At 38.4% G+C, this 22,724-nt stretch overlaps 1 protein-coding gene across 2 annotated transcripts; it reads right to left on the bottom strand.

The window, feature by feature from the left end:
• Positions 1–1,822: 1,822 nt before the first annotated feature.
• Positions 1,823–21,797, bottom strand: LOC133446736 (vesicular integral-membrane protein VIP36-like). 2 transcript variants are annotated; one of them, XM_061724753.1, is made up of 8 exons: positions 21,587–21,797; positions 17,430–17,536; positions 15,598–15,715; positions 10,961–11,043; positions 8,333–8,494; positions 7,452–7,566; positions 6,695–6,814; positions 1,823–4,602 (listed from the first exon to the last, which is right to left on the bottom strand). In XM_061724753.1, the coding sequence occupies exons 1-8, from the start codon at positions 21,720–21,722 to the stop codon at positions 4,442–4,444; spliced, it is 1,002 nt and encodes a 333-aa protein (XP_061580737.1). In that variant the 5' UTR covers positions 21,723–21,797; the 3' UTR covers positions 1,823–4,441. The 2 variants fall into 2 exon arrangements, with proteins under 2 accessions (XP_061580737.1, XP_061580738.1); XM_061724754.1 differs by lacking the exon at positions 10,961–11,043 and adding an exon at positions 10,826–10,905.
• Positions 21,798–22,724: the final 927 nt, after the last annotated feature.

The raw sequence follows: 22,724 nt of genomic DNA, 5'->3' as shown, positions 1-22,724 counted from the left end.
TAATTCATCTATTGGTCTGTTTAAAAAAAACCCCACAATAATACAAATTTTGGTGGAGGGTCCTAGTTGGGGGGGGACGGACACCCACCTTTACGCCCTTGCCTGCTACATTACCACCATAACTAATTGGCTAGAAAAGAAGTAGAAAAGAAGTTTCTTACTAGATGACCGTGAATTTTGGAAACATGAATTTTGTTACCATTAATTACAAACCTTTTATACACTTTTTGTACACAATCCTAAAAAGGACCAAGGTGCATGTGTCCGTTAAGGCTTAAGTTATACCGTGGACTATACTGTGGACAGGATATTGGTAGCTTTAACCCCGTCCACAGGAGCAGAATGGCATTTATGAGTCTTGTCAGAGACTTGTCTGGACTGGAAATAACGGCAATCGTGCTGCAAATGCAATTCCTGTTCATAATCAAAACTTTACATTGATTCTTATCTTAGTGATCCCTTATAATCAGTACTGTTGAGGGGGGATGGCATCCCCCCCTGAAATAAAAACGGTCAAAATCATCCCCCTGTAAAACTGCCATCCCTCCTTTCCATCCCTTATGTCATTTCATCAATGAATGTGGTTTTACTGCTATTTCAACATTTAGAGTCATCACCAGAAAAATAACACCAGAAAAATAACTTATTTGACAATTTTCACCTGTTTCAAGTACATTTTCACTTGAAATAAGTAGAAAAATCTGCCAGTGGGACAAGATTTATCTTCTTATTACAAGCAAAAAAATCTTGTTCCAATGGCAGATTTTTCTACTTATTTCAAGTGAAAATCTACTTGAAACAGGTGAAAATTGTTTTTTCCAGTGATGAGTCTTGTTTTAAGTGTAATGAGATTTCTTTTACTAAAATGAGACATTTTAACTAGAAATAAGACAAATATTCTTGTTAAGATTGTGAGTTTTTGCAGTGATCCATTTTACTTATCCTGTGAAGGACAGAGTCATATTGATAAGTTCAGAAAAGTGTTTTTTATTGTTGTGTTTTGATGTATTTGATGTAAGCCCAGTGGATATTTAAAGCTTACAGAAGGCTGCATTTCTTTTTACAACTCGAGTACTGCTTATAATAGTTTACACTCATGACCATCCAGTAATAAATCGATCGGTTGATTGAACTCTGGAATAGTCCTTAAATAACTATATAATATGTTGTCATATCTGTGTTTCTTTAACGCTCCACTGTGATCAAGTAGATCTGCTCGACACGTCGGACCTACCAGGGGAGATGATGCTGAAACCTGGCAAAACGTTCACTTTTTCAGGAATTAATTGGGATAAATGGGTTAAATTGGGACTGCAATTATCCCAATTTAACTGTAATAAAATCTTTATTCCATCAACCTGCTCAGAAAATTAGAATATTGTGATAAAGTCCTTTATTTTCTGTAATGCAAAAATGTCATACATTCTGGATTCATTACAAATCAACTGAGATATTGCAAGCCTTTTATTATTTTAATATTGCTGATCATGGCTTACAGCTTAAGAAAACTCAAATATCCTATCTCAAAAAATTAGAATATTCTGGGAATCTTAATCTTACACTGTAAACCATAATCAGCAATATTAAAATAATAAAAGGCTTGCAATATTTCAGTTGATTTGTAATGAATCCAGAATGTATGACATTTTTTTGTTTTGTTTTAATTGCATAACAGAAAATAAAGAACTTATCACAATATTCAAATTTTCTGAGACAGTCCTGTATTCACAAGATTAATGTCTGATTGTGCACTGTGCCTGTTTTGACATAAATAAATAAATGACACAATTTAAGTACACACAGTCAAACTACATTGTTGTTGTTGATGTTTTTAATACGTTATTTCTGATGCGAGGAGGTTCTTCAAAACTCATCACAAAACCAGCAAGGAAACAGAAACAGCTTCAGGAGTGAAGGGACAGAGGAAAAAACATCTCATAATTACAAAAAGAAAAGAAATTCAGACACGGGTTGCAGCGACTCATCAAACCCTCAGTTTTACCTTTCAGTTAGAAGTTGTTCACCAACGCAAACATGACGTAAAAAGGAACATTATGGGATTAAAAGCAGACCAGCAACAAACACAATATAGATGAGAGAAGAAAGGTTGACTAGGACCGTTATGAAGCTGCGATGGAGGAGACGAGTTCACGGTTACTTTCTGCTTTTACGAATCGGACTTGTGGAGTTGGTTTCTGTAACGAGGAAAGAATTAAAGAGGGTCCTTTGCATATCTGTCTAAAAAAAACTAACTGTACAGCAAAAAGGCAACAAGAAATCTGGAGGGGGCACAATTGAAATCATAGAAAATACAAAACCATGCACCGCTTGAATACTGAACAAAAAGCCTTACAATGTCTCCAGCATTCGTAGAGGCGTGTTGAGGAGATCAGGTGATCTTTTTAATCAACTGTTAATGGAAATTAACAAAAAACTCCTTAAAAAGAGTATTAATATCTAAAAGAAAAGGTAGGGTAAATAGTTCTACTTGATTTCTAACCCTGAACAATTTTAGTCACGTGCGCTGAATATCCCACTCCGCGCTGCTAGCTGCCCGTCTCACAAGAACAAAGAGGAAAAAATTAAATTAAATTAAAGTGGCTCCGTAAACTTTTTGCTACGTGTTTTCTAGAGGAAACACCTCTCCTCGTTTGTCTGCACACCGGCAGATGTGAGGCCATCCAGAAAATTGCTTACCCTGCCTTTAAATGAACCAATCTCTTGAGTCACGCCTCTCAATTTCTTATATCAAACTGAATCTCGGAGTTATCAATGTTATACTTGGACAAAATAGGGTTTTGCAGCAAGTATTTGTTTATTTATCTATTCTGAATAACTCTTAGTTTCACCTCCAACGGCATGTATTTCAGAGGAAAACTAAACCACTGTTGAGTTTCTCATCTCATTAGTCTCAGAGAGAAAAGAAAAGAAAAGAAAACATACAGAAACTCAAACCTCATGAATATAAAATCCAAAGAGTGAAGACACAATTGCACTGTTCAATAGTTCCAGTGGCATGAAAGAAAAAAACAAATGTTAGGATCACAGCAAAATAACCTTTTAGTTTAATGTGTCCTCCTTCACATCAACAACAGTCCGTTTCTCAGATACAGAAGAGAAAAACACACGTTTCGTAACACAAATCTCATCCCCAAACTGTCTTTTCAGAACAGTTTTACTGCCCGATGCAAGTCGTGGAAACGTCTCTCGGTGCAGATGTAGTAAAACTAAATGCTTTAGGTTGTTTATCTGCTCTGGAAGCAACGATGGCAGGAAATCTACAAAGAACTGTAAACAATAACAGTGAATCTTACATTATCTATACAGGACTGTCTCAGAAAATTAGAATATTGTGATAAAGTCCTTTATTTTCTGTAATGCAAAAATGTCATACATTCTGGATTCATTACAAATCAACTGAAATATTGCAAGCCTTTTATTAGCCATTTGAATATTCTGGGAATCTTAATCTTAAACTGTAAACCATAATCAGCAAAATTAAAATAATAAAAGGCTTGCAATACTTCAGTTGATTTGTAATGAATCCAGAATGTATGACTTTTTTTTTTTTTTTTTTTTTTTTTTTTTTAAATTGCATTACAGAAAATAAAGAACTTTATCACAATATTCAAATTTTCTGAGACAGTCCTGTAGTTTTTTCCACCCAGGAGATGGAGAGCAACCAAGAAATGGAAGATTTTTTATGTTGGTTATGAAATCAAAGATGGAATACTGAAGGTGAAAACAGCCAGATACGTTTGAAAAGATGTTAGTTTTCTTGGATGAACAGATTCCCCCGACTGTTGCACCGCTCACATCGGGCAGCAACTCGCATCCGGTAATAAAAAGCAGTACCGACAACCTCGTATCAGCAAATACAACGCTGCATTTGCTCCGTGAGGTGAAATCTCCAGAGTATTTTTTTTATTTCTGCAGATCAAATTAATCCAGTTTGTGTGCAGTTCTACATTTTTCTTCCAGTGAATAAGCAGTAAAACAGGTTGGAAGACAAAGAAATAAATCAAAACCAAAATCACCACTTGATGTCAAAGTTAATAAAAACTCAGAAAAATGAAAACGGTTTCATCCACAACCGACCGACGGGAAAGATTTTCACAAATCTTTTCACAAATCTTTTCACAAACGACTTCCAAGTTTGCAAAATTCATTGAAAACCCTGCAAGAAATAAGCGGAAAAAAACAAAAAAGGACAAAAAAAATAAAACAAATCATTGAGGGTAGGCGGCGACGGTCGCCACTCGTCCTGCTGTCACAGGTAATAATTCACTCACGACGACGACGACGACGCAGCGCTTCAGGAGTTAAAAACATTTGTACAATCTTCAGCAAAAGAATTCACATTGAATGTGCTCACTGTCGTCTGGATCAGTTCATTCCTCAACGGAGCGTTGGGACTAACTGGTGGTTTTTCTCTCTCCGCTCAGTAGAACCTCTTGTTCCTCTCCTGTCTTTTCTGGAAAACCACAGCTCCCACGACGGCACACACCACGATTCCCAGCAGAGCGCAGAGCAGCAGCAGGAAAACCTTCCAGCCCGTGAGCGGCGAGCTGCGGAAGTTCCCGGTCGGGTCGTCGATGTTGTCTGAGGAAGAGTGGAGGAAAAACCGGTTACAGCCGGGGTCGGCAACCCGCAGCTCCAGAGGGCGGCTCTTTAGCGCCGCCCTAGTGGCTCCTGGAGCTTTTTCAAAAATGTTTGACCTTTTTTTTTTATTTTTTTCTTCTTTTTTTCCTTTTTTTCCTTTTTTTTCTTCCTTTTTTCTTCTTTTTTTCCCTTTTTTTTTTCTTTTTTGTATTTTTTTCTCTTTTTTTCTTCTCTTCTTAAGCTTACAGCTTAAGAAAACTCAAATATCCTATCTCAAAAGATTAGAATATTCTGGGAATCTTAATCTTAAACTGTCAGCAATATTAAAATAATAAAAGGCTTGCAATATTTCAGTTGATTTGTAATGAATCCAGAATGTACAGAGGGTTGCAAAAGTATTCACCCCCCTTGAACTTTGTGACCTTTTACCACATTTCAGGCTTCAAACATAAAGATATAAAACTGTAATTTTTTGTGAAGAATCAACATCAAGTGGGACACAATCATGAAGTGGAACGAAATGTATTGGATATGTCAAACTTTTTTAACAAATAAAAAACTGAAAAATTGGGCGTGCAAAATTATTCATCCCCCTTAAGTTAATACTTTGTAGCACCACCTTTTGCTGTGATTACAGCTGTAAGTCTCTTGGGGTTTGTCTCTATCAGTTTTGCACATCGAGAGACTGAAATTTTTGCCCATTCCTCCTTGCAAAACAGCTTGAGCTCAGTGAGGTTGGATGGAGAGCATTTGTGAACAGCAGTTTTCAGTTGTTTCCACAAATTCTCCATTGGATTCAGGTCTGGACTTTGACTTGGCCATTCTAACACCTGGACATATTTTTTGTGAACCATTCCATTGTAGATTTTGCTTTATATTTTGGATTATTGTCTTATTGGAAGACAAATCTCCGTCCCAGTCTCAGGTCTTTTGCAGACTCCATCAGGTTTTTCTTCCAGAGTGGTCCTGTATTTGGATCCATCCATCTTCCCATCAATTTTAACCATCTTCCCTGTCTCTGTTGAAGAAAAGCAGGCCCGAACCATGATGCTGCCACCACCATGTTTAACAGTGGGGATGGTGTGTTGAGGGGGATGAGCTGGGTTACTTTTACGCCAAACATAACGTCTTGCATTGTTGCCAAAAAGTTAGATTTTGGTCTGATCTGACCAGAGCACCTTCTTCCACATGTTTGGTGTGTGTCCCAGGTGGCTTGTGGCAAACTTTAAACAACACTTTATATGGATATCTTTAAGAAATGGCTTTCTTCTTGCCACTCTTCCATAAAGGCCAGAATTGTGCAGTATACGACTGATTGTTGTCGTATGGACAGAGTCTCCCACCTCAGCTGTAGGTGACCTCTGACCTCTGCAGTTCATCCAGAGTGATCATGGGCCTCTTGGCTGCATCTCTGATCAGTCTTCTCCTTGTATGAGCTGAAAGTGTAGAGGGACGACCAGGTCTTGGTAGATTTGCAGTGGTCTGATACTCCTTCCATTTCAATATTATCACTTGCACAGTGCTCCTTGGGATGTTTAAAGCTTGGGAAATCTTTTTGTATCCAAATCCAGCTTTAAACTTCTCCACAACAGTATCTGGGACCTGCCTGGTGTGTTCCTTGTTCTTCATGATGCTCTCTGCGCTTTAAACGGACCTCTGAGACGATCACAGTGCAGATGCATTTATACGGAGACGTGTTTACACACTGGTGGATTCCATTTATCATCATTAGTCATTTAGGTCAACACTGGATCATTCAGAGATGCTCACTGAACTTCTGGACAGAGTTTACTCCACTGAAAGTAAAGGGGGATGAATAATTTTGCACACCCAATTTTTCAGTTTTTTATTTGTTAAAAAAGTTTGAAATTTCCAATACATTTCGTTCCACTTCATGATTGTGTCCCATTTGATGTTGATTCTTCACAAAAAATTACAGTTTTATATCTTTATGTTTGAAGCCTGAAATGTGGCAAAAGGTCACAAAGTTCAAGGGGGGTGAATACTTTTGCAACCCTCTGTATGACATTTTAGTTTTTGAATTGCATTACAGAAAATAAAGAACTTTATCACAATAAACACACTGATCTACCTTTAGGGGACTTGAGGAGGCTGACGCTGGGCTCGATCTTGGTCCAGTCCAGGTTCTCCTCCTCTGGCGTGTGTTCCACCATCAGCTGGTAGAGCTTCATGGAGATGATGTCGTGGTTATCTGGAACAAAAGATGGCACCGGTGAACTTGAACATTTAGAAATATGACTCCAGAGCAGAGGTCGGCAACCCAAAATGTTTTAGAGCCATATTGGACCAAAAACACAAAAAACAAATATGTCTGGAGCCGCAAAAAATGAAAAGTCTTGTATCAGCCTTAGAATGAAGACAACACATGCTGCATGTTTCTATATTAGTTAGAACTGGGGGGAGATTTTTTTTTTTCATTATGCACTTCGAGACAAAAGTCGAAATGTCTAGAAAAAAGTTGAAATGTCGAGAAAAAAATCTAAACTTTGAGAAAAAAGTCGAAATGTCGAGAAAAAAGTCAAAATGTCGAGATTAAAAAGGAAAGGAAAAAGGACGAGAAAAGACGAAATAAGAAAAAGAAAAAAAAGAGGAAAAAAAAGAAGAAAAAAAGGGAAAAAAAGGCCAAACTTTTTTTTAAAAGCTCCAGGAGCCACTAGGGCAGCGCTAAAGAGCCGGATGCGGCTCTGGAGCCGCGGGTTGCCGACCCCCGCTCCAGAGGGTCGCCACGGTAACAGCTTTGCTTTTCTATGGTTAAAACCAGAGAAGTTGAACTGCAGAAGTTGTGATTACAACTTCTGAGCATTTCCCGCTCTCCGTTTCCTGCCTACCTGAGAGATCTCCCGTTGCCGCTGAGGCACCGAAGAAGTATCCGGTAGGAAGACGAACGCCTCCGATGTCGATGCATTCCTTCCACTCGTTCTTGTCATCAACGTCAACCATTATCTGCAGGACACAAACTGAACGTAAGCAAGTTGTAAAAAAAAAAAAGAAATCAGGGGGGATGGTGGATTTTATCATATGGGGACAGATAATTTGTGTTGATTACAAATAATATAATATATTACAAATAATAGCAGTGACCAAAACACCTGCAGAAATACTGCAGGAATGACATAGCAGCAGTTAAATGCAGCCTTCTGTAAGCTTTAAATATCCACTGCAAAAACTCTTTGTTAAAAATTTAAAAAAAGTCAAAATGTCGAGAAAAACGTCGAAATATCGAGAAAAAAAGTCGAAATGTTGAGATTAATGTTGAAGTACAATCTCGAGAAAAAAGTCAAAATGTCGAGAAAAAAGTCAAAATGTCGAGAAAAAAGTCAAAATGTCGAGAAAAAGTCGAAACGTCAAAAAAAAAAAGAAAAAAAGGAAAAAAAAAAGGTCAAACATTTTTGAAAAAGCTCCAGCCACTAGGGCGGCTCCAGCCACTAGGGCGGCGCTAGCCACGGGTTTAGACCCCTGGTCTAGGTTATTGTATAAACTGGTTGGGACATGAGTAAATGGACCGTCACCTGCAGAACCGTGTGCTCAGCAGGGCCGTGTGCAGAGATCAACGCACCTAAACCTTTAATGTCTTAAACTACCAGGCCAAGTCCATGATGAATACAGATCCCAGACTCTGAACCAGTTGCAAAGCAGCAGTTAATCTGCTCTGAAGTTATAAGAACCAAAGCAGAGCTGCATTAGAGACAACAGAGTCTTTGCTTCTTACAGTCAGTCTTCCCTTGGAGTAGCGGACGGCCATGTACGTGTCGTGCTCTCTGTTCCGGATCTCCGCCGAGCAGCCGCCCAACTCCGAGGAGCGCCCGTCCTTCCCGTGGTCGTAGCTCACCGACCCGTTGTTCACCATGGCCGAGATGAAGGGAAAGGAGCGCTGTTGGGACACGGCAAATACTCAAATACAACCGGACAAGAAGTCGCTACACAACTACTCTGAAATAAAAATGAGGGACAGATGGAGACAGAAAATAAGTCGTGCACGAGAAAACATTTGAGGTACAAATGCAGTCATTCCTTCACATCTCAGGATCATGTTGATATCGCTGCCCTTCTACCATGAATCATGCATTTAAAATTAGACAAGTGGCTTCAGATCTGGTGGAGTACCGCATCACCATGTCGCCAAAATTCTGACCAATTGGCAAAATTGTTGGCAGATAAAAACGCAAAAGTGGCACTTACACAGAGATTCTTATCTTAAGATAAGAGCTGGTTAAAGCAACGATGAAGCACAACCACTTCTGACCACACGGGGGCAGAATATGACAGAAAGTTCACGTGTCAGCCCCACTGACCTGTTTCCTCAGGACTGACCGTCCTGCATGTTTTAAATATCCGAAGCATGCCCACCTGTATTTATTTCTCATTGCATTTGAGGTATAAAAGTGAAGACTGTGTTTAAAGATCAGCAGCTGTGCGTGTTTTGCTATTTCGTCATGTTGTCTTTGTATACTTAGATATATACGTATTATATTTATATCATAGCTATATTATATTTATGATAGAGCTTACATCTGGTATTAAACAAGTTATTTTTGTAAAAATGATTGACAAATTAGTGTTTAGTATAAAAAGTAAATACAGGCATATCATTTATGTTTAGTTGTGGAAAGGCGGTGGGATTAAATACATTTATACTTCCTCCCACTCCTTTTCCAACATGTAACTGAAATATGTGTTTTGATGTGTTATTGTTTTTCTTTATGTGGTGGAATGTAACCTGGATTTGTTTCTCTCATCTTTTCTTCTTGTTTTTTTTTTATACATGTTCGAAATAAATAAAAACGAACGAACGAAAGTATCTGCAGAGCTGCCGTCAGACGTTTCCAGCGGGATACAACGTTTAACATGTTTATATGACAGCAAAGTCAAAGAAGGCCGTCACGTTTAGCCGACGCGGGTTGTACGAACGGCTGGTTGCTTCCACTGACATCGTAGTGGAGGAAGTGATAACGGCATTGGCTGAGCCGACTGTCAATCAATCATATTAGAAATACATGTATTTCTTGATATAAATTCTCCTGGTTTGGTACAAAAAACAAAACAGCTGAGACCAAAATGGTTTTCTGAACCAGACTGTAAAGAAGTTTATTTCTTCTCCAAAGTTGGACATTTTAACATGGAGTCAGTGGAGTTTTTTGCGGCCTCTAGTGGCCAGTCGGGGAACTGCAGCCATTCTCAGTTCCACATGTAATGAGCCTCAGTGTGGAAGCAAGACGGTTGACGCTTGGTCGGCCTCTGACGTAAGTCACAATGAAGTGAAACCTCCATAGCAGACTTTTGTAGGTGTGGTTCTCCCCATCGTGGTCAGAAATGGAACATAAAGTAGCATTAGACCAGGGGCCGGCAACCAATCTTTAGCGCCGCCCTACTGGCTCCTAGAGCTTTTTCAAAAATTTTTGACATTTTTTTTTTCTTTTTTTCCTTTTTTTTCCTCTTTTTTCCTTTCCTTTTTAATCTCGACATTTCGACTTTTCTCGAAATTTCAACTTTTTTCTCGACATTTTGACTTTTTTCTTGAAATGTTCACTTTTTTCTCGAGATTTTGACTTTTTTCCTCGACATTTTGACTTTTTTCCTCCACATTTCCAATTTTTTTCTGCACAACCCGTGGCTCCAGAGCTGCATGCGGCTCATTAGCGCTGCCCTAGGGGCTCCTGGAGCTTTTTCAAAAATGTTTGACCTTTTTTTCTTATTCTTTTCTTCTTCTTTTTTTCTTCCTTTTTCCTTTCCTTTTTAATCTCGACATTTTGACTTTTTTCCTCGAAATTTTGACTTTTTTCTCAAAGTGCATAATGAAAAAACAAAAAAATCTTCCCCCAGTAATAACTAATATAGAAACATGCAGCATGTGTTGTCTTCATTCTAAGGCTGCTACAAGACTTTTTATTTTTTGCGGCTCCAGACATATTTATTTTTTGTGTTTTTGGTCCAATAGGGCTCTAAAACATTTTGTGTTGCCGTCCCCTGTGTTAGACGAATGACCTCGTGGACACCTTTTCAGTCAAAAATGTGAGAAAATTAACTATTAATAAAAAACAAAAAACAACCACAAACATGACAAGCACATAAAAATACTGTACATACGTTGGGCTTTTTTAAATATCAACATGTTTTGAATCCTGACGACATGTTTCACAGTGAACAACTCAAACTGGACACCGAGACACATGCGGAGAAGGAAAAGCCCCGAGCCAGCACTCACATCCGTCGCTTCATCGTTAGAGTAAGTATCTATGAAAACAGCCAGCCCGTGGAAGTTAGCTTTGTTGGAAAACACAGGCCCTGCAAAGAAACAAGCCGGTCAATCCCCTCGAGACGCACACACACACACACTTACATCCATCCCATGGAGGTCATTGCGGAAGGTATCCAAAAAAATAGCCAGGCCAAGAAACTTATCGTGGTTTCCAAACACGGGGCCTAGGATGGAGGCAGAGATGAGGCGAGACGTGAGCAGTGATGAGACAAGCTGGGGCAACAAGCACAAACATCTGCATGTGATGGAACTCGTGCAGGGAGAGTGAGGGGTGTTTGGATTTACAGCTTCACATCTGCGCCGCGGTACTTTATAGTCCATGTTCCAGACCAGATATCAGCACCACTCAAGGTGAAAAAAACTTACTTATAATTTTTGAAAATATCCATGTCTGTAGATCGAATGTTTGAAAATGTAAATAGATGAGGGAGGGAAATATATTTTTTGTTTTAATATGGTTTCTGTAGGAGGACAAACATGAAACAAACATTATGAACGTTTTTTCCAATGCTGTAAAAATGTGTAGAATAAATATTGCATTTCAACATTTCTGTTAACGAAGTTTTGTTCGGAAGAGTAAGTAAGAGGCCATGCAGGAGAAAACATTTTTGAGAGGAGGAAGATTTTTTTTTTTTACTGTGCACTTTGAGAAAAAAGTCAAAATGTCGAGAAAAAAGTCAAAATGTCGAGATTAATGTTGAAGTACAATCTCCAGAAAAAAGTGGAAATGTCGAGAAAAAAGTCGAAATGTTGAGAAAAAAGTCAAAATTTCGAGAAAAAAGTCAAAATGTCAAGATTAAAAAGGAAAGGAAAAAAGAAAAAAAAATTAAAAAAGAAGAAAAAAAGAAGAAAAAAAGGTCAAACATATTAGAAAAAGCTCCAGGAGCCACCAGGGCGGCGCTAAAGAGCTGCATGCGGCTCTAGAGCTGAATGTTGAAGTACAATTTCAAGAATAAAGTCAAAACTTCGCCTTTTTTCTCAACATTTCAACTTTTTTTTCTCTCAACATTGACTTTTTTCACGAAATTTTGACTATTTCCTCGACATTTTCACATTCCGACTTTTTTCTCCACATTTTGACTTTTTTTCTCAAAGTGCATAATAAAAAAAAAAAATCTTCCTCTAAAATATTATTCTTATCTTTATACAAGACTTTTCATTTTTTGTGGCTCCAGACATATTTGTTTTTTGTGTTCTTGGTCCAATATGGCTTTTTCAACATTTTGGGTTGCCGACCCCTGAGATAGATGATATTTTGGTATGATAACCTTCCCGAGTGGCAGCTGGATCAGAGTTATCAGCTCATGAAGTTCTGAAAATTACATTTTAAATGCTGCTGCATATCCTGGTTTAGACTCATGTACAGGAAATCTGTCAATGTTTCACAATATTGTCTTTGGTATCATTTTAAGCATTCATTCAAGCTAAGATGTGAATCTTTCTGACCAACATAGATGTCACTGCAGCTCTTTAAACTATAAACAACACACATTTTTACACAATTCTCACCTAAATGATATACTATCTTTTAACAGAGACACAAAATACAAAAATTGGAATACTCACAGGACCATAAGGATTCAGGAAATGTATCACATCTTAGCTTGAATGAATGCTTAAAAGCCCCCCTTTAAAATGATACCAAAGACAATATTGTGAAACATTGTCAGATTTCCTGAACATGAGTCTAAACCAGGATATGCAGCAGACTCTAAAATGTAATTTTCTGAAGGGGGTGGGTAACTATGAACCAGCTGCCACTCAGGAAGGTTATCATACCAAAATATCATCTACAGACATGGATATTTTCAGAAATTATAAGTAAGTTTTGTCACCTTGAGTGGTGCTGACATCTGGACTGGCCCCTGGACTATTTATACCTAATCTCTACAAACAAACGTTGCAACAAATGTTGCATTTTTCAAGGTTTCAGGATTTTCTGAGGCCGATACCTGGAACCGATCAGCAGCAATATCTGCTGCTATTTTTAGCAACACTGTAATAAGGATTAAACTTCAAAGATGAAGGTGTCATGATTTTGACTGTGGTGGTAACGTGTTTCCATGCTGCTCTTTAACCACAGCAGCAGCTGGAGCTGCACTTCCTCACAGACAACTGGACTTCTGGCTCTTAGTTCTTGTTTCAGTTTCCATTAAGTCTCTGGAATCACATGACTGATGTACGATAACGTAGCAGAAAGCTTCGCTGAGTCTCCGTTTCAGCTTGTGTTGAAAGAGCAGACTTCAAACTGCATAAAGACAGTTGTGATTAATAATATGCACCAGGATTTGTTCTGAATATTTTCATCACATTTGGGGAGCGTTTGGTCCAGGAAGAAACTGACCAGTCTCAGAAAATCACTCACTAGCAAAAGAAGAAAAAACTAAACAAAACATCTCCTTCGCTATTGGTGGGAAAAATGCTCCAGATCAACCAATCAAAACAATGATGTAGTGGCTGCTGCGGAGGAGGAGGAGGAAAGATGTGGGAGTAAAGAGGACGGTGACTCTGTCTCCAGGTGTGGAAAACTACGGTGGCCGAGACCCGCCATTGCTGAAAATTAAAGAAACGCTGCAAATAAAATAAAAGCTTTGCAAATAAAATAAACGCTGCAAATAAAAACAAACTGCGCTGCAAATAAAAGAAACGCTGCAAATATAAAGAAATGGTGCTGCATATTTATAAAAAAACAACGCAAATAAAAAAGCCACAACTAAAGTGAATTACCGGGGACTATTTTTGCTGATGCACCAGTGTTTTTTACATGAGAGGAGAAGAAGAAGATGAAGAAGACGTAAGTGAAAAGGAAGAAATAAGAAGAGCGAGGAATAAGAAGAACAACGAACGAGAAAATAAGTGAAAAGGTTAGTGTTCAACATCGCTACGTGTCATTTTTAATGTGCAACACCGGTGCATCGGCAAAAATAGTCCCCGGTAATTCACTTCCGTTGTGGCCTTTTTATTTGCGTCGTTTTTTTATTTTATTTGCAGTGGGGTTTATTTTATTTGTCACAGGGTTTATTTATATTTGCAGCGTTTCTTTTATTTGCAGCGGCGTTTCTTTTTGTTTGCAGCATTTATTTTATTTGCTAAGCGTTTATTTTATTTGCCAAGCGTTTATTTTATTTGCAGCGGCGTTTGTTTCTGTTTGCAGCGTTACTTTTATTTTCAGCAGTGACGGGTCTCGGCCAGCGTAGAAAACAGCAGGAAGAAACACCTGGAGGAGTCAGGACTGACATGTGTGAGGCATTGGCTGCAATGTAAAAGTATATGTTAACCAAGTTGTTTGCTTAATTTGTACATGCTTTTTGAAACTCACAATTAATATTTACATTTTAAAGTATAAAAAACTAAAATTGTTAAACATGCTTGTTGTTTTCGCAGTTAAAAAAATAAAACTATAAAATACAAACCAAGTCTAACCTGTTGAGATTTGATTTTCTGAGATTTTAGCTGGAATGTGTTCATATGGTTTGTCTAAATGACAAAAAATAACAGTAAATTCACACACGAGGTGTTACTGAAAAAAATGATACCAAACATGTTTAAAAGAGCCATTTATACCCTGGACTCCAGAGGACGGTTCTCTTTAATTGACGATGTCCTCTGGATGGAAAAGAAAAGATCTTTAAGAGCCAGGAGAAAGAAGAGCAGTTGCCTTTAAGGAATAACCATGAGCTCGTTTCCTAGTGGGACAACTTTTTGTTGTTTTTTAATAATCAATTTGGCATTGTGCACCGAGGAGCAGATAAATCCAGATAAAATCATGTGCTACAAGAAGATATACAGGACTGTCTCAGGAAATTAGAATATTGTGATAAAGTCCTTTATTTTCTGTAATGCAAAAATGTCATACATTCTGGATTCATTACAAATCAACTGAAATATTGCAAGCCTTTTATTATTTTAATATTGCTGATCATGGTTTACAGCTTAAGAAAACTCAAATATCCTATCTCAAAAAATTAGAATATTCTGGGAATCTTAATCTGTAAGCCATAATCAGCAATATTAAAATAATAAAAGGATTGCAATCTTTCAGTTGATTTGTAATGAATCCAGAATGGATGACATTTTGCATTACAGAAAATAAAGAACTTTATCACAATATTCTAATTTTCTGAGACAGTCCTGTAATACATCATAGTTTAAAAGAGATTGGTTGTGTTTCACTTCTGTGGTATTTTGACTAATGACGACGTTTCATTAAGAACTCAGGAAACTGGTAACTTGATAAAAACAACTGTAGAAAAATATGACTACCATTTTTACACAACAGTCCATCACCCAGAACATGCAGCTTTTCTCTAGTCAGTCAAACGACCCCTGAGTCCTCAAGAGAGACAATTACAGGGTTCAAGATGCTTCACAGTTGGAAATATTTTCAAGGAAATTCATAATTTTCTTGATGCTGAACCAGCTAAGAGTAAATTCTAACATATATTTTCATGATTGTAGCAAAGATTCAACAAAAGCCCCAATAAACTACAAAAATACTGAACTATTAATGAACCTCGACAGTAGCTGAATCCTCACATTTTCCAGAATATTTGCACGTGAGCAGAGGCAGCCGGGCAGATGAGGAGCCGTTTCAGTAAATCCAAACATTAATGCAAAATTAGGCTAAAAAAAAAAAATGAAGCCAAGTCAAAAATGGGGGAGTTTCTTCTGCAGAAGCAGGAGCTCCGCTGAAATGACGTGGAAACAACCAACAATACCTGGATGCAGTCTCTCTTTTGTGTACCAGACAGCGATTCCGTCGCCATGGAGATTCTTCTTTCCTGACCCATGAACTTTAAACTGCACGTGCATCTCCCAATCCTTCAAGTAACACGGCTGCAGGACGACAGCAGAATTAGAAAGGAGGCATTAGAGGCATTAGCATCGACTAAAATCCTTTTCATATTTCACTTCAACAAAATGACACTTCCTTCTACGTTGGAGATATTTTTTCCTGTGTTGCCGAGGCCGTAGTGGTTGTTTAGTCTGTATTATGACCCGACCTGCTCAGAGCGCAACATCGTTTTACTGAATCAACGACAGTGGGAAATTCTCAGAGAGAGACGACCTTCAGCTGAGTCGTATCTCTGATTTCCTTTTAACTTTCTTCGTTAAAATTACTGCTTATCCTTTGTTCTTGGTCACACTCTGGCAGACTACCAACTATTCTTTGCAAAGAATAAAAAACACACACTGAGCACAGTCGTGGAATAATTTTCCCAGGGTTATTGATTATAAAACTACGGAGCCCCTAAAGGGACAGGGATTTTTTTTTATATACATAATGTTTTACGCGCGAGCGTGAAACCTTTAAGTGAGCACGTAAAGTTGTTTACGTGAGCACATAAAACGTTTATGCACTCACAAAAGAGTTTCACGCGGCGCTCTCGCAAAACTTATAAGTGAGCGCCTAAAAGTTGTTCTACGTGAGCGCGTAAAAACAAGTACATGGGAGTTTTGCTGGAACAGGAGACCGTACAGTTGCTCCTGCTCTGTTTATGAATGGAAATGACATTACAGGATTTAGCTGAGCTATATTTTAACCTGGGACTTCATTATAAGGACATGACCACTTTGGTTGCAAGTAAACAACTTTACGTGCTGACTTAAAGGTTTTACGCGCGCGCGTAAAACTCATTATTAGGGCTGGGGATCGACTCAAATGTCAAGAATCGATTCAATTCCGATTCTTAAGATTCAGAATCGATCATCAAGATTTGATTCGATCCGATTCCGATATTGATTTGGGTTAGTGTTATTAAAACTTTTTTTTCAGCTGTTGCATGAATTATATGACTGTAGTTCTGCAACATATTACTACTAGTATTATATTGAGATTAAACAGCAAGTATTGCAGGCATGATGCTGTAAGGACCAATCAGCTCCCAGAATGCTGATAGAACTGCTTTCAGAAACATCATGTGGGTCAGAATTACCAAACAGATCCAGGGAGGAAACAGAGACGGATGAAATCGGTTTTATTTTTCCCCACATTCCGTTTTTATTTGTTCCATTTTCGGTCTGTTTTGGTTTTAAATTTTTGAGCATTTGGTTTTTAGCATTTTTTGCAAATGTAACCCAAAGACAGTATATAAAGTAAGGAAATATAGACAATTTATGCAATTATTACCCTTACACTTTAATGTTTTCATACCTTTAAACATATTTAAAGGCAAAAACATGGCACCAGTTATTCTCGTGTCCAACAAAATATTCCTTTTTTGGGGATAAACAAAAAAAAACAACCAAAAGTTGTAATGTAATGATGAAAAAAAATAAAAAAAAACATTAAAAAAAAATAAAAAAAATCAATCAATCTTTAGATATATGAATCGATTTTTAAGAATTAATATGAGAATCGATTTAGAATTGGGAAATTGATTTTTTCAACACAGGCCACTCATTATATATATTAAAAAAATCTGTGTCCCTTTAGGGGGTCCGTATAGAACAAACTTAACATTTTTTAATAAAAAACAATAAAAACGTACAGTAATTCAGATTTTTCTTCTGCACCAATAAATGTCCAGACAAGAACTTTTTTTCTCACCACGGTGTTCCAGATGGAACCCTGCTTGCTTCTCTCGTCTGGAGTGAGTCGGACGTAAGAGCTCGTCACCAACGTGTTTCCGGAGAAATCCCACTGACTGCCGACTCCTGCAACACAAACACGTGACACAATCAGCCGCATGGCTGCAGCAGCCGGCCCTCTTCACATCTGCAGTAAAGTTCTCAGCTCTTTCCTTGTGTACACACTCTCACACCTTTCTGTCGTTTTAAACTCCAGGTGCTCCAAAATGAGCAAATATGCACATCCTGTAAAACAAGTAGCACACAGTGAAGACTCACTAAGCTACTGAGAGCTCAGGAACATGTTCATAATTGTGGAACAAGGGGGGGAATGTAGAACAAACCTAACTAACCCTCGTAAGCCAAACACCTTTGTTATATTGAAACAGCCACAGCAACTAGACACAATCGAGAAAATACAGCACTGATTCAACGTGAAATATGATGGAATTGTTGTTTTAGATGAGAAAAACAAAAAACGTATTCCCTTAACCCTTGTACTGTCTTTGGGTCAAACTGACCTACCTCCTTCCTTCCTTCCTTCCTTCCTTCCTTCCTTCCTTCCTTCCTTCCTTCCTTCCTTCCTTCCTTCCTTCCTTCCTTCCTTCCTTCCTTCCTTCCTTCCTTCCTTCCTTCCTTCCTTCCTTCCTTCCTTCCTTCCTTCCTTCCTTCCTTCCTTCCTTCCTTCCTTCCTTCCTTCCTTCCTTCCTTCCTTCCTTCCTTCCTTCCTTCCTTCCTTCCTTCCTTCCTTCCTTCCTTCCTTCCTTCCTTCCTTCCTTCCTTCCTTCCTTCCTTCCTTCCTTCCTTCCTTCCTTCCTTCCTTCCTTCCTTCCTTCCTTCCTTCCTTCCTTCCTTCCTTCCTTCCTTCCTTCCTTCCTTCCTTCCTTCCTTCCTTCCTTCCTTCCTTCCTTCCTTCCTTCCTTCCTTCCTTCCTTCCTTCCTTCCTTCCTTCCTTCCTTCCTTCCTTCCTTCCTTCCTTCCTTCCTTCCTTCCTTCCTTCCTTCCTTCCTTCCTTCCTTCCTTCCTTCCTTCCTTCCTTCCTTCCTTCCTTCCTTCCTTCCTTCCTTCCTTCCTTCCTTCCTTCCTTCCTTCCTTCCTTCCTTCCTTCCTTCCTTCCTTCCTTCCTTCCTTCCTTCCTTCCTTCCTTCCTTCCTTCCTTCCTTCCTTCCTTCCTTCCTTCCTTCCTTCCTTCCTTCCTTCCTTCCTTCCTTCCTTCCTTCCTTCACCCAAAGACAGCACAAGGGTTAAAGAATATTGTGTAAAATTGTTCTTTTCTCAACCTCAAATTCTCAGTATTTAATCTCAGCTGAACTAACTGTCTTAGAGGGAAACTTTGTGTTTTCAGACAAACTTTAAGAAAACAATTCCCACAGTTAAAATATCTTAATTGGTTCAGGACCGGCTCCGGGTTAAAACGGCAGCTGGAGTTTTCCTGTTGCCTGAACTTTCTTTGTGTGCAAATTTAACCAATGCTTCTGTGTCCTCTGGGCACGTTCAAGGCGCTTTGCAAATCTTTACAAAAATGCAAATTGCATTCCTGCAGGTTGAAGGGTCGTCGCTTTAGGCACTTTGGGAATCTCAAACGGCACAGCCGCTGCTTTCAGAGTTACAACTTCTAAAAGGATTTTGTTGCAAATATCTTGCACCGTTATAAATGGCTGACAAACCCGCGACTAGTCCAAATGCATTTAAAAGTCTGATGTGGAAACTGGTGCACTGTGCCGTACATTTGTGCCTTTAATATTAGAAAAACACCCAAATCTCAAAGTGCCACAGAAAATAAAACTAAAAAGAGATAATACACAATATACACACTTGAAATCATAAAAAGAAACCTTAAAAAAGGACCCCTGGGAATTTAAGAAAGATTAAACGCCTCTTTATAAAGAAAACTCTTTAAATGCTCCTCTGAAGTAATTACAGACGAGAAAATGAGGTAGCTGAATATACAGGACTGTCTCAGAAAATTAGAATATTGTGATAAAGTCCTTTATTTTCTGTAATGCAAAAATGTCATACATTCTGGATTCAGTACAAATCAACTGAAATATCGCAAGCCTTTTATTATTTTAATATTGCTGATTATGGTTTACAGTTTAAGAAAACTCAAATATCCCATCTCAAAAAATATTCTGGGAATCTTAATCTTAAACTGTAAACCATAATGCTTAAGCTTAGTGAATTAATTGTGCAGGGATGAAAAAGGGTCCTGTTGTCCAGATTTAACCCTGTTCCAGAACAACAAACACATCAGGTATGAATAGTGACACATCCATCAGCTCAACATGCAGGTCTGTAGTGGCAGAATCCTGATCTGGAAGTTCTAACTTCCCATCTATCCAGGACCTGGACAGGACCTGTACCGGACCAGGACCAGGACCAGGACCAGGAAAGTTTCTTCCCCCAAGCTGTTGCTCTGATGAATCTCATCACTCATAGAGTCTCAGAGTAATCAAGCACTGTACAATAATAATAACAACAACCACAATCATATGCTGTAACAATTCACCTTCCAATAACCATGTCCCCCTCATACTGCTGCAACTTTCACTTTTTTTAAACTGTATATATGTTAATAAGAGTCATTTGTTTATTTACTGTTTGCAACTATTTAAATCTGGGTACAGTGAGCGAAAAAAAACGAACACAAATTCCTTGTCTGGCATGTTCATACTTGGCCAATAAAGCTGATTCTATTCAGTTGCTCAGATTCTGCAAGCTCATGTAATAACACGACAGATCAGCAGAATACCAGAATATACTGTATAACTTTCAATAGAGTTGTTTTTTATCCCCACTTAATCCAGGATGACAATGTGCTCAAATTGCTAAAGAGTAATTCACGAGATATCATGTGTTATATATGTAGTATAAATCAGTACTGGAGTTGAGGGAGGATGGCACCCCCCCTGAAATAAAAACGGTCCAAATCATCCCCCCTGTAAAACTGCCATCCCTCCTTTCCATCCCTTATGTCATTTCATCAATGAATGTGGTTTTACTGCTATTTCAACATTTAGAGTCATCACCAGAAAAATAACACCAGAAAAATAACTTATTTGACAAATTTCACCTGTTTCAAGTAGATTTTCACTTGAAATAAGTAGAAAAATCTGCCAGTGGGACAAGATTTATCTTCTTATTACAAGCAAAATAATCTTGTTCTACTGGCAGATTTTTCTACTTATTTCAAGTGAAAATATACTTGAAACAGGTGAAAATTGTTGTTTTTTCCAGTGATGAGTCTTGTTTTAAGTGTAATGAATTTTTTTTTACTAAAATGAGACATTTTAACTAGAATATTTTGTCGCACTACACACACACACAGTTTTCTTTTGCTTATAGAGGCTCCTTAATCTGGAATTCCTATCAGTTCATTGTTGAATGTTCCTCTTCTATCAAAATGTTTAAGTTAAGACTTAAAAATATTCTGTTAAATCAAGACTCTTAAACGTTTATTTTACAGTATGTTAGATGTGGATTATTACCCTACATACGCTCATATTGTTTGCTTTCTTCTTTTCTCCCTTCCTTACTCCCTTGACCCAAAGACAGCACAAGGGTTAAAACAGGGGTGGCCAATCATGGTCCTCGAGAGCCCCTATCCAGCATGTTTCAGATGTTTCCCTGCTTCAGTACACAGTGATAAAAGTAGCTGTTTCAACAACAGAACTGTCCAGACCTTTATGACAAGCTAATGATGACGAGTAATTAGAATCAGGTGTGAGGAAGCAGGGAAACATCTAAAACATCCTGGTCCTGGATAGGGGCTCTCCAGGACCAGGATTGGGCACCCCTGGGTTAAAAGGTCTCCTTTAAAATGATACCAAAGACAATATTGTGAAACATTGACAGATTTCCTGTACATGAGTCTAAACCAGGATATGCAGCAGCATCTAAAATGTAATTTTCTGAACTTCATGAGGTGATAACTCTGATCCAGCTGCCACTCAGGAAGGTTATTATACCAGAATATCATCTACAGACATGGATATTTTCAAAAATTATAAGCAAGTTTTGTCACCTTGAGTGGTGCTGATCAGTAAAATGTTTGGCTCTGGCCCCTGGACTAATATCATGTGTTATAATTACAGTATAAATTAGCCCCAGTGAGCTAACAGCTAACAGCTAACTTGCCTTGGAACGGCTTCATCAGCGAGTGTTCTCTCTTCAGATGTTCCGCGTTTCCGTCCGTGATGTCGCAGCAAACCAGACAAACTTCCACCGCCGCCAACACCAAAACCGACCTCACAAACCTTCCAAATCCCTTCATTTTTGCTCAAAAAGAGAAACTCTCACAACAAATTTGTGTCTACAAACTCCATAAAGCAGAGCCGGTCCCTCCACTTTCTCCCGCCGACGAGAAACAAAAGCTTCCGGTGCTACAATTATTACGGTCCGTCTTTGTCTCAAGCTGGTTCTCAAGTGATGTGTGTTTTCATTTAACTACTGAAAACTGAATAAATACATTTATTGTAGAATTTTACCCGAGAAAATAAAATAAATGAATACACGAATTTTACTTTTACTAACACAGGACGAGATGATCTTTGCTTGATTCTCCACGGATGATGTTTGGGGACGGACATTACACCAGCCAATCAGAAAGAAGCACATCGCCAATTAAGCCAATCAGAGAGGACTTGCCTTCTGTGTCTCGTCCACTAGATGGCGACATAATACACAAAGTATAGATTAAAAAAACCAAAACAAAACCAGCTGCAGACGAGACTGGAGTTATTCAGTATTTTTTAATACAAGGATACAATTGAAACATGAGAATGTCTTAAAGGAAGATGTCTCAGACTTTTTTTATTCTTTCATTTCTTTTTTTTTAATCTGTAAATGTGTGAATCATTTTCCATATGTGTCATACAGACTGGTTTCCTGAGAAACGTTAACTAAGATGAGATAAAAGCCCACTCCCAATACTCCCCCTACTTTCTTTCACTAGCCCTAAAAAAGAAGGGACAGATTTTAGGGCACTTGAAATCTTCCCAGGTCTGTCCCAATACTCCCACTACTCCTACTTTTCAGCACCATCCCTAAAATCAGGAAGCCCAGAGCTAAAAGCTGTTTTAATTTCAGCTGTAGCGCTGTTAATATGCCACTTTATTAAGTTTTAATATTTTTTCAGGCGTAAAAGTAACCGTTAAGATCCCCAACCTGGGCTCAGTTTATCCAAATAACGCCTGTTAAGAAATTTGACCCGATGTTTTCGGTGATGAGAAGAGCCGCCGACTCGGAGCAGCAGCAGCTCACGTACAGACGCGAT

The sequence above is a fragment of the Cololabis saira genome, chromosome 7 (genome assembly GCF_033807715.1).
Source record: "Cololabis saira isolate AMF1-May2022 chromosome 7, fColSai1.1, whole genome shotgun sequence".
NCBI classification, from domain to species: Eukaryota; Metazoa; Chordata; class Actinopteri; order Beloniformes; family Belonidae; genus Cololabis; species Cololabis saira.
The sequence above is the reverse complement of the archived record's forward strand: the minus strand, read 5'-3'. Positions and strand labels throughout refer to the sequence as shown.